General features: G+C 40.4%; 1 protein-coding gene and 1 long non-coding RNA gene across 2 annotated transcripts; one reads left to right on the plus strand and one right to left on the minus strand.

Annotated features, from left to right (window-relative positions):
- Nucleotides 1-5: 5 nt before the first annotated feature.
- On the minus strand, nucleotides 6-5,328 carry LOC109566358 (uncharacterized). Its single transcript, XR_002181793.2, has 3 exons — nucleotides 5,234-5,328; nucleotides 4,805-4,841; nucleotides 6-432 (listed from the first exon to the last, which is right to left on the minus strand). It is a non-coding gene; the product is annotated as an uncharacterized lncRNA (long non-coding RNA).
- A 197-nt stretch (nucleotides 5,329-5,525) lies between these two features.
- TTC32 (tetratricopeptide repeat domain 32) lies at nucleotides 5,526-11,906 on the plus strand. The gene is made up of 3 exons (XM_019970661.2): nucleotides 5,526-5,677; nucleotides 10,249-10,415; nucleotides 11,413-11,906. Exons 1-3 carry the CDS (start codon nucleotides 5,526-5,528, stop codon nucleotides 11,538-11,540), a joined length of 447 nt encoding a protein of 148 aa, XP_019826220.1. The 3' UTR covers nucleotides 11,541-11,906.
- Nucleotides 11,907-12,413: the final 507 nt, after the last annotated feature.

A 12,413-nucleotide genomic window follows, 5' to 3' on the forward strand; every position in this document is an offset into this window, starting at 1 on the left:
TGAAATGAGCTCTATTTCTAGTCATGTTTAATTAAATACGCATTGAAAGTGTTCTCTGTTTTACTTTCAGAAGTGATAAAGAGGCATTTAAAGACTTTTTGCTTTTGTTTTTACAATTTGAATTGTTTCTAATAGCTTTTTAAAAATTTATTTTTTATTTTCATAGCTGCACTGGGTCATCGTTGCTGCATCCAGGCTTTCTCTAGTTGCAGAAAGTGGGGGCTACTCTCTAGCTGTGGTATGCAGGCTTCTCACTGCAGCGGCTTCTTTCGTTGGCAGAGCGCAGGCACTGGGGCTTGTAGGCTTCAGTAGTTGCTGCATGTGGGCTCAGTAGTTGTGGCTCATGGCTTCCAGAATGCAGGCTCAGTACACAGGCTTAGTTGCTCCACAGCATGCGGGATCTTCCTGGACCAGGGATTGAACTGGTGTCCCCTGCATTTCAGGACAAAGTCTTAACCACTGGACCAGCAGGGAAACCCTAATAGCTTATTTTTTATATCTTTTCCTTTTTACCCACTTTCTTAGTTTCATCTAAGAGATGGCAATTGGCATGTACTCTTCATAATATTGTGCAGAACACTTGTCTCTATTTATAATGATGTAAATTTATAGAAAACATCCAGTTTGTAGTTATAGTTTTAGCTGAAACATTGTCACTAAGCTGGACCTTTTATCTAAACAAGTCTTGGGTTTGGGAAGTGATTCTCAATAAGTGCCTGTTTTGATTTACTGTCATTAATTTTAAAAAGAAAAACTGTTATCAGTCATGCATAATTTCTTACCTGTTAAAGATAGCTAATAATGTTCTCTATTTCCCATGAACTTACATCTTTTTATTCTGTGGCTGCAAACCAGACTTTAGCACTATTTTATCAAGATTATTTGCTGAACTTTGACATTTAGTAGAGGCAATAAAGAGAAATATACAACATTGTTATAGCAGCTTCAGTACTGAAGTTAGTTAATCCAAATGTGTTATGTTTTTGGTCCTTTAGAGACAAGTTAGGCATGTAGCAGATAGAGAATAGTGAGCTATGAGAAGAGGTTTGGAGCTTAAATGAGTTCATGTAGATAGTGGGTTGCTGTGCCTAGTTAAAACGAGAAGACCAGGTCTTCTAAGTCTCTGTGTTCATGTGCCTTGTGGGAAGTTACCTTGATATAATGGTAGCCTCCAAATACAGTACCAGGCAAGCCATTCACGGAACACAAAGGATTACACACCAAAAAATGATGCTTAAGTCACATGGTTTACTGAATCAACTTAACCTACACAGTGAGGAACAAGGAGAAAGTGATGGGAGAGATTAACACTGTTAGTGAAGGATGCCAGTCAGGTACACGGATTCCAGTTCCCGATTCCTGAATTATGTACTGTTCTATGTCCTCACTCTATCTCTTCCTCACCAGCTTCCCCCAGGGGTGTGGCCAGGAAGAGGACCGCAGTTGAGATTGGGGAACTCTGTCAAGTAGAATGTGCCTGAGGCCAGTGAGGCACACTTGCTCTGAGGAGGAGGCAGGTTTACCTGGTCCCAGCTGTAGGTGCCACTGGGACTGCTGAGCAGTCATGGATTCAGTTGTGTTTCCTGGGTAGAGGACAAGTGTCATCGGTGGGTAACTGAATCGAGACCTCACACATACTGAGCATGTTCTAAGCCTCATGCATACCCAGTGAGCCATGAATACTTAGTGCCTTGGTTACCTTTTGGATCTTAGCGCCTCATCAATATCAAGTATGCTGTGCTGTGCTTAGTCACTCAGTTGTGTCTGACTCTTTGAAACACCATGGGCTGTAACCCGCCAAACTCTTCTGTCCGTGGGGATTTTCCAGGCAAGAATACTGGAGTGGGTTGCCATGTCCTCCTCCAGGGGATCTTCCCAACTCAGGGATCGAACCCCTGTCTCCTGCATTGCAGGCAGATTCTTTGTCATCTGAGCCACCTGGGAAGCCCAATATTAGGTTGAGTCACACAAATATGCTGTATTTACTTTGTATAACATATCTTATAAGTTTCTAACTTATCTAATTTTAACAGTGTGTTTCATCAATCTCATTTGTTTTCTTCTATGACAAAATATAGTATTCCCCCAAATCAGAAAATAACATCCTAGAAAGACAAATATCGTATGATATTGTTATATGTAGAATCTAGAAAAATGATACAAATGAACTTACTTATAAAACAGACTCACAGACTTAGAGAACAAACTTATGGTTATCCGGGGGAAGGGTGGGAGAGGTGAGAGATAGATTGGAAGTTTGAGATTGATACCTACACACTGCTATATTTAAAACAGATAACCAACAAGGACCTATGTATAGCACAGGAAACTCTGCTTAATATTCTGTAATATCTAAATGGGGAAAAGTGAAAGTGAAAGTCACTCAGTTGGGTCCAACTCTTTGTGACCCCATGGTCTATACAGTCCATGGAATTCTCCAGGCCAGAATACTGGAGTAGGTAGCCTTTCCCTTCTCCAGGGGATCTTCCCAACCCAGGGATCAAACCCAGGTCTCCTGCATTGCAGGTGGATTCTTTACCAGCTGAGCCACAAGGGAAGCCCTAAATGGAGAAAAGAATTAAAAAAAAAAGAATAAATGTAATATGTATAACCGGATCACTTTGCTGTACACCTGAAACTAACACAACATTGTTAACAAACTATAATATAGAATAAAATTTTTTAAAAAAGCAAATCTTTCCTAGGTTAAAAAAAAGAAAACAGCATCCTAACAAAGACATCAGCCCTAAAGGATATATCTCCTGTTAAAGGTAACTACATCTTCCCACAAGATTTTCTATTTTCAGGAATGAAACTAGACTTCATCAATGAGAGAGAAATTTTCAGAGATGTAGGTTTAAGGATTCCTTCAGGACTGCATGTTCAGAGTTGTGATTTTTGGTCCTTGGTCCTACTGCCTGAATCTCTCTTTTTTCCCTTTCTCATCCCAGAAATCGGCTGAGAACTCTTAAGTTAGATTGTCGTTCTCCAGTCCTTCCTGTGACTTGTTGATTACATTCCCATTTGCTTCAATTCCAAATCAGCTATTGATCCTCAGACTTTTCCTAACGTTTCTTTTGGGAAGTTTCTTTTGGAGCCTTCTCATTTACCACTAATTCCTTGCTACCTAAGCCCTAAAATTTTTCTTCCAACTAGTTATTTCAGACAGATTCTGAGTTATTGTCACTACCTCTTGGTCTGTTTAACACAGAAACCAAAACTTTTAAAAACAACTTCTCCTACCTTGTACACGTAATTATCACATATGTAAATGTATGTGTTTTTATATATACTTACACACATACATTGGAGAAGGCAATGGCACCCCACTCCAGTACTCTTGCCTGGAAAATCCCATGGACGGAAGAGCCTAGTGGCTGTAGTCCATGGGGTCGCTAAGAGTCGGACACGACTGAGCAACTTCACTTTCACTTTTCACTTTCATGCACTGGAGAAGGAAATGGCAACCCACTCCAGTGTTCTTGCCTGGAGAATCCCAGGGACGGCGGGGCCTGGTGGGCTGCCGTCTATGGGGTCACATAGAGTCGGACACGACTGAAGCGACTTAGCAGCAGCAGCACACACATACATATACCCACATGCTTCATATTCATATATATATACTGACATATCTGTTTTAAGAGCTTATGACTACTTGGGATTTATATCTGTGAATGTTTTAGTGATCTGTCATAATGTTTTGGGGACAGATAGATCTTTGTCCTGCTTGAAAATGGTGCTAGAAAAAGACTCCCAGTACAAATTGACTCAATTGGTTTTAAATATTTAACATGAAGGAAATTTCCAGATAACTCTCTTCTGATGAAAGGGGCAAAGAGAAGCAAAATTGTCATATATAACAAATATGTGGAGGGAATTTGTATAGACAGAATGAGGCATTATGATGAATGTTCTCTTTCTGTAATAAACACGAACTGACTCCCTTTAAGTAATGCTTCTTTTTATCACAAACTTTGGCCTGAACATTACGTTAAGTTTCAAAGTAGCAAGGTAGGACCTGACTGACAAAGCTATACAAATAAGTAACATAGCATTATTGTCCTGCTATCATGCACAAATGCTAATTATATATATACATATGTTTCTGCTAACATATAATTTGCAATTACCTTTTTGTATTCTAAAAGCTGAGATCTTAGATTTTATGTGGCATTCAGTGAAAAATATAAAAATAAATGCTGAGGTAAAATTGTACTTATCCTGTTTTATCTGTAATTTATGATAACATGATAATTTGTCTTCTTTTGATTTAAGTATTTTGGTGGGGGTTGGGATGATGGGCATTGGGCTCCAGAGTGGATACAGAGAGAAAGAGACGGGAGGTACAATAAAAGGTACAGAGTATCACCTTTGCTACCCAGAGGAAAACAACTTAGGCAAATGTCTGGTGACTGGAGGTTGCAGCGAATAACTCCTTAAGAGGTCATCTAGAGTCCACATTTAGAAATGGGGGGAAAATTGTTACCAGACTTTTAATGAAAAATCAAGAGTTCCTAATTTGATGTTATAGCTCCAAAGTATTACTACTGTGCTTCTAAAATGAAAATAGCAATATTATGTTGCCCCCTACTGTTTATTCTTACCATTTTCTCAGTTCATTAAAAAAAAAAAAAAGACCACTTAATAGTTTTTGAGTATTAGTTTTACATGTTCATGGTAGAAAACTTCAAAAGTACATAAAGAGTATACATGAGAAAGTAAAAATAGTCTTAACTTTTTTTTAAAAAAGGCATTAATTTACATTTTAATTGAATTTAGAAGAAAAAACGGGGGTGAAACTTACGTAAATTTTCATCATAATCTCGTTTTTAAGATTTTTTCTAAAAGAAAAAGACATTAAAACAGTTACTACTTTATCTACTCATTTATTTGGTTATTCTACTCACAATTTAGTTAGTAAAATTTAGAAGAAAACGGAGGTATCTCTACACACCCACTATAATAGCTAGGATCGAAACTGACAAATGTTGGTGATGATACGGAGTAACTTAAAGGCCAATGCATAGCTGGTGGAAATGCAAAGTAGTACACCCACTCTGGAAAAACTGAAGTTTAGAAATTCTCTGTATATTCTGGAAATATACATGTACAGTGTGTGTATGTATCCCCCCCCACCCCCATCCCCATCCCCATCCCCACCCCCATTCGCTGTAACGAAGGGCAAGCTCCTTGCACCACCTGACCACAGCCTTAGAAACCAGTTTGGGACTACCAAGCTACTGCTTTTCTGGAGATCAGGCAAGCAGGACCAGCAGCTATAGCAGAAGCGCACTTGCCAAGGCTGTGTCTGCTTAAGCTTTCCTGAAATACCGGAGCGTTCTGCCAGGAGCGTCACCGATCTCGCGAGACGACGGGTCCTCGGAAGACACAAAATTCTTCGGCTGCTCTGGCCAAGGATTTTTGCCGAGTTAAATTCCAAGGTGCGGAAGTGCTGTGGGTTGTCGTCTCTAATCGCTCAGAAATCAACCCCCAGTTCCACAAGGAAAGCTAGGCCCCCAACCGCCATGGACGGGCAGCAAGGCCAGGAAAGTCCCGCAGCCCTAGCACTAGCCCAGGCTCATTTCAAGAAAGGTGAATACGCGGAGGCCGAGGCGCTGTACTCCGCTTACATTCGCCAGTGCGCCTGTGCAGCTTCGGAGGGAGCAGCACGCGGGAGGTAAGTATCGCGAGAAGTGGGGACAGCGGGGTCTCCGGAAGGTGGACGGCAAGGGCCCGGCTTTACTCGGCCTCTGGCACTCACCCGTCCAGCGGCCGGACGTTTGTTCTTTACAGAAAGGCGGTGAGGGAGCGTGCCTGGAGCGCAGGCCTCCGCACTTTGCTCCGGGACTCCGAGAACGGTGTCCCGACTCTATGTTAGCTGACCCGGAGTCTTAGAGCGGATAGGGCTTTTCCCACCTGTCACTTTAACAAGACCTGGTGAGGGCGAGTTGCCGCGCGGGTGCCACGTGAGCGCACAGCGTCGCGACTCAAACCGCGCGACATCACAGCAGGTGCTCTGGGTTTTCACGTGTGAAAAGAAATTTAAATATGTGGAAATAGTATAATGAACCTCCAGGTGACCATCCCTGGGCTTAAGCATTGTCACTTCACCCAGGGGATCAGGTTATTCACCCAGGGATGTCTCAGAATACATTTCTAGCCGTTAAAGGATTTAAAAAGACGCAACCACAGTATCATTATTCTTAACGTCATTAATCCAGTGTCATTATTTGGAATTTTCCTGTTTGATCAATAAAAGTTGTTTGGCTGGTTGGTGTTTTCGCGGTTGGTTCAAGTCAGGATGCACGTCGTTTCTAAGCCTTTAAGGCTCCCCTTCATTTTCTCCCCTTGCAGTTTATTTGGTGAGAAGGATATCCTCACCAAAGGATATCCAGTCCTATGTCCTGAGACTTGCCCATATTTTGGATCTTCTGGATTTACCCCCCACCCCATGTCATTTAATATAGTCCTCTGTCTTACGCATCGCTTGTGAGTTGGTAGTTAAATCTTGAGGTTTGATCGAATTCAGATCCAAAATTATGGTGAGAATATTGTTATAGGTGTTGTGTACTTCTGTCAGAGAGCATGTAATATCTTTCTTTTTGTGATATTAGCAACCTTGATCCTGACCAGGGTTCCTGGCCTTCCCTAAACAAGAGAAATTGATTAGAAGCCAGACACGGAATTCAGGCAAGCTTTATTGAGGTCTCTGCTGCAGCAGAGCAGAGCAAAAAAACTAAGTTTCCCTTGCTTGCTTGGAGCAAGGGGTGAAGTTGGGATTGTGTCCAGGGGTCTTGAAGGCTGGTGGGGTGGCTTAGGTGGTTTGCCCACCTCTTTGGACCAAGGTTTTGAATGTAGGGGACATGTGAAGTACCCTGTTTCTGCTCCTGGCACCCTGTCTTTGCTTCCAGCACTTCAGAAGTGGCAGTTGGGATTTTATTTGGTTTGTATCTTCTTATCCATAACTGGCTCCAGCTGCAAATGCACTCAATTATTTTCAGTTCCTTATAGTTTTTGTATTTTGATGCTGGAGAAGACATTTGTCCAGGTGCAAACACTGCAGCAAATGGTCCTAAGTCCCAGCTCTCAGCCTGTCTCTACCTCACCTGCTCTGGCAAAGCATCTTATATTTACGCCTGAACGCGAAGCGTTTGTTGTACTCCAAGATTTGCCTTTGTTGTTCTTGTTAATGGTTCTTGTTGTTAGTGGTCCAGGATGAGAAAAAAAGAACAGAAAGCGGATAATGAGCAGTTTTTTTCTTGACAGTTTGAGTTGTCTGCTCTGTCACCCTCCTCCTTTCAGGGATTTGATTTTTTTTTTTTGACCAGATGCCAGCTTGTGTTTTGTGTATGAGGCTCAAGAATCTTCTCCTGTTTGTTAAACTCACATGGAATTAAATCAGAAAAATTAAGTGGCTTTCTCATTTCAATAATACACCAGAATAATAGTTAATAGTTTTGAACAAGCAGTAATATGATACCACACCTTCCCCCCAAAATTATTAAACAGAAAATTTAGTTTTCTATTCTTGTTTCAAGCTGGAAGAATAGACTTATCTAGTAGGTTAAAACACTTTTTTATTTTTAAATTTTCATTGTAGTTGCTGCTATATAATATGTTAGCTGGACTGTGCTAAGTTGCTTTAGTCATGTCTGACACTTTGCAACCCTGTGGACCGGAGGCCGCCAGGTCCTCTGTCCATTGGATTCTCCAGGCAAGAATACTGGAATGGGTTGCCAGTTCCTTCTCCAGTATAATATGATACAGGTGTACAGTATAGTGATTTACAATTTTTTAAGGTTATACTTCATTTATAGCTATTATAAAATATGGTCTATATTCCTGTGTTGTACAGTATACATTTGTAGCATATTTTATACCCAGTGTTTTGTACCTCTTAGTCCCCTCTCCTTGTTTTGCCCTTCCCCCTTCTGTCTGTCCACCGGTAACCACTAGTTTGTTCTCTATGAGTCTGCTTCTTTTTTAGGCTGCAGTCCATGGGGTTGCTAGGGGTTGGACACGACTGAGCGACTTCACTTTCACTTTTTACTTTCATGCATTGGAGAAGGAAATGGCAACCCACTCCAGTGTTCTTGCCTGGAGAATCCCAGGGACAGGGGAGCCTGGTGGCTGCCGTCTACGGGGTCACACAGAGTCAGACATGACTGAAGCGACTTAGCAGCAGCAGCAGTAAGTTTCGAAAAGGATTTATCAGCAATAAGCATATTGATGCCATCTAGTATTGTTACAGCTTCTTGGTGCATCTCAGCCTGAGAGCACAGATTTATTGTGTGGCAAATTTAATTTATGCCCCTTACCAGCATAAGAAAGAAAATCTGCAATGGTTTAGTAGAAGATTGCTCAGCATGCCTGCATGAACCTTCACATTTTCTTATAGTTTTTAAATTCTTCTAGGAGCTCCTGGTTAAACAGAATTCTATCATTTTCAACTTTCTTCTTTAAATATATCTTTTAGAGTTCGTTTATTTTTAAATAATGAGTCACTGAATCATTTTGAAACAGTATTCGCAATCTTTGCATGCCTGCCACTCTGAATGGTTTATAACATTTTCTTTTAATATCCAAAAGTGCAACCTTAGCCATCAACTTTATTTCCAAATATTTTTTCTTTGCTAAAGTTAGCAAGTGCAAAAAAAAAACAAACAAAAACTACATTTGGATTAGGTAACTTGGTTATATTCCATTAAAATAAACACTATCATTACAAAAATCTCAATGTTAAAAAAATTTGGCTTTAACTGTTAGCCCATGTCTTTCAAATATGAAACAATTTTCATATGGAGAATAGGCTTTTAGAATTTGTTATAATGAGGTCTAATTCTAAATTAAATATCTGATGATCCTCTGATAATAAGACATCTATCACAAAGTTTTGAAGCTTAGAAATTTAATGATTAAAACCTTACTGAGTCCTGAGGCTGCATTTTACTTAAAACTCTTTACTGGGCAGCAGTTCAGCTAGTGTCATAACAGAGATCGGTGATTGGAGTGTCCCCCTTGTTCTCTAGGATTTCACGGTGGTGCTTGTGGCGTCCTGAAGTGTCTGTGTACCCAGTCTCTCAGTCCTAGTTCACAGAAACAGGCGTTTTCTAAATTGCAGTGGTTCCTCTCTACTGGTAGGAAACTTCAACTTGAAGGAGACCCCCTAGGCTGTGAGTACCCCTCCTGGCAGCAGTAGTTACAGTGCCTGAGATCTCAAGGATTAGGATGTTTAGAGAAGTTACTTTTTGTAACACTAACTGCAGTCACAAATATTTTCTGAGAACTAGATTTTGCTCTGTGGAGCTTAAATGAAGACTGACAGATGAGTTTAGCCTGCATCTTCCCTGTTTGGTTCAAACTTGAGAGTCCCCTTTGCAAAAAAGAAAGGAAAACAGAATCTTTCTGCAGAGCCCATTGAAGTTCTCTGTGTAGATGGTTTGCCCTTTTACAAGTAGTATGTGGGACTGTGTCGGGATGTGTCCTGTTGAGCTGGTGGTTGGTCAGAGCTGCCTGGATGTCTAACCCCTCACAGGAAAGGCTGCTTGCTCACAGCTCCTTGGGCAGCCTCCGGAACCCTCAGATGCAGAGCCAGTTCTGCACACTGGAGTCCCAGTGTGGACCTGAGCTGTGATGTCTTTCTAGCAGGAAGCCGGTTTGGCCTCCGGAGAATGTTGGCTGAGGCTGGAGGGAGGGCAGGTCATCCTCAGACAGCACACCTGGGGATCAGTGTCTTGGATTTTCACTCAGGGCTGACTTTTCTTTCTTTACTGGTGGAAAATGATTTCAAATCTCACTGTTTGAAGATCCTTAAAAAACTTGAGGATAAAACTGATGATTCATTTTATGACATGGCCATAGTGAACTTGGACTTTGGGCTGGCTTTCTCCCCTTGCTCATTTCAATTCTGAATTGTCTTCTTTGCCCCACTGGCATGTGCTTTAAACAATCATTTTAATATTACATTCAGCAAAACACGGTGACAATGAACAGGGGCTTTGACCACACAGTAAAATGAACTCACTTTTTAGATTGACATTGTAGTGCTAAACAACCCTGCAAAAGTAGACAGCAGGATTAAACAGAAACTGACGCCATGGCTTTATTTCCTTACCCTGTTTCTTCCGCTTGGTTTTGCAGTGTCGACACTGCATGTTACAGGCTATGAAGTTTGACAATACCCAAAAGAGAGTGAAAGTGGAAACGAGGGGTAACACTGTGTTTTTAATGTGAACTTTTTGTTTAAAGCAAATGCAGCCCCGAGGATTTGGCTACTGCATTTAACAACAGGGGGCAAATCAAGTACTTCAGGGTTGATTTTTACGAAGCCATGGACGACTACACATCTGCTATAGAAGTCCAACCCAGTTTTGAAGTTCCATATTACAACAGAGGCTTGATATTGTATAGGCTGGGTAAGAAGTTCTTTCTTCCCCCTTTTGTCTTTGACAGTATTTTGTGAATTCAGATCTGTCAAATGTTGTAAAACGGATGGAGTAATCATCCAGGGTGAAACTTAGGTGAAATTTAGTTTTAGAGCCAGGAACAAAGGAAGTGTACCTGAATTTATTTTAGGCTTTCAGTGGGTATTAGAGACCGCAGCAGGGCACTGGGGTGGGAATTGCAGCCGGGCACGGGAGTGAGAGCCATCCCATTACTTTGTCCCTGTGCGTCCCCAGCTGTGAAATGAGGGTAATGCTCCTGATCCACTGTGCAGCTTTTCTGAGTTACAACCTTTGAAGGCACTCATGCTGTGTTTGTGCTTAGTTGCTCAGTCGTGTCCCGACTCTTTGTGTCCGATTCTTTGGGACCCCATGGTCTGCAGCCCGCCAGGCTCCTCTGTCCATGGGATTCTTCAGGCAAGAATACCGGAATGGGTTGCCATGCCCTTCTCCAGGGGATCTTCCCAACCCAGGGATCAAACCGGTGTCTCCTGCATTGCAGGTGGATTCTTTACCAGCTGAGCCACCAGGGAACACCACTTGAGACGATATATAGGAAAGGGATTTTAGATTTTGGGACTACGGGGACTATGAGGATTGTTTCTCATTTAAAGGGTTAAAAATAATATTCATTTCCTGTTTCTTAATTTTACTGTTATTACATTAAATAGGGAATATTTTATTGAAAGTTTGTGTCAATTTAAGGTATTTACCGGTTAAATCCCTGTAGGTAGCCCATAACTAATTTTAAGTATATTGTTCTATAAGGGTGTGCAAAGTTACTGTGGTACACACATCCGTATATCATTATCAAGAGGAAAAAATTCCTTTAGTAAGAGTGGTTGAAAGCTTGTAAATATAAAAGTAGGAGTATGTGTATCCAAACTTTCCTATGAATAATATATAGAAATACTCAGCTTTTTTTCCTCTTTTTTCATCCCCCCCCACCCCACTGTGGGTTCTTATACAGGATACTTTGATGATGCTTTGGAAGATTTCAAGAAAGCATTAGACTTAAATCCTGGATTTCAAGATGCTGTTTTGAGCTTAAAACAGACTATTCTAGACAAAGAAGAAAAGCAAAGAAGAAATTATTGAAAATTTTAACTCATGATCCTAATGGCTGGCATCTCCTTGTCTCTAATTGAAAGCTGATGTTAAACTGTTTTGATTTATATTTAAGATAAAGAGATTCATGCATCAGCACTGAAAGTTAAATGCTATACTTGAGGTAATTGACTTTAGGTTGAGTAACTATGTTGAGTAGGTATGCTTTTTATAAAGTGTAAATAATTAATAATAATGTATAATTGTATCTTATTACAGTACAATGTTTAAAGAAATGTGTAGTATTTTCTTCAGGAAAACTGTTTTGCTGTTTTTTATTCCCAACTTTTTATTTAAAAATTTTTACCTCATCAGAAAATTGGAAGTATGGTACAATAAACACTTTTAAACTTTTAACTGAGATTCACCAGTTGTTAGCATTGTATCACATTTGCTTATTCTCTGTATTTAAATATATAACTTTTGTGCTGAACTGTTTGAAAATAAGTTGCAGATATCACCATACTTTACCCTTAAATATTTCGACGTGCACTAAGAATAGAGACAGCCTTCTTTATAGCCACAACACCATTATAATACCTAATAAAACTAATAATTCTATAATACCATCCATGCCCAGCCCATATTTGAATTCCCCAGTTGTTTCCAAAATGTCTTGTGTAGATTTTTGTTTCTGGGATCTGGAGTCAGTCAAGTTAACACTGCGTTCTGTTGTTAAGTCTCTGTGTTTTTTAATCTACAATAGTTGCCTCCTCATTTTCTCCCCGTGGCATTTACTTTGAGAGTAAAGCTGTCTTATTTTATAAAGCTAGGCTAGCGAGACATAATATTGGGCTTAACAATACACATCTTTCATGAGAGCCATTTGAAAGAATTCAACTTAAATTTTTTTTTTCTCTAGTA

The sequence above is a fragment of the Bos indicus genome, chromosome 11 (genome assembly GCF_029378745.1).
Source record: "Bos indicus isolate NIAB-ARS_2022 breed Sahiwal x Tharparkar chromosome 11, NIAB-ARS_B.indTharparkar_mat_pri_1.0, whole genome shotgun sequence".
Taxonomy (NCBI): Eukaryota; Metazoa; Chordata; class Mammalia; order Artiodactyla; family Bovidae; genus Bos; species Bos indicus.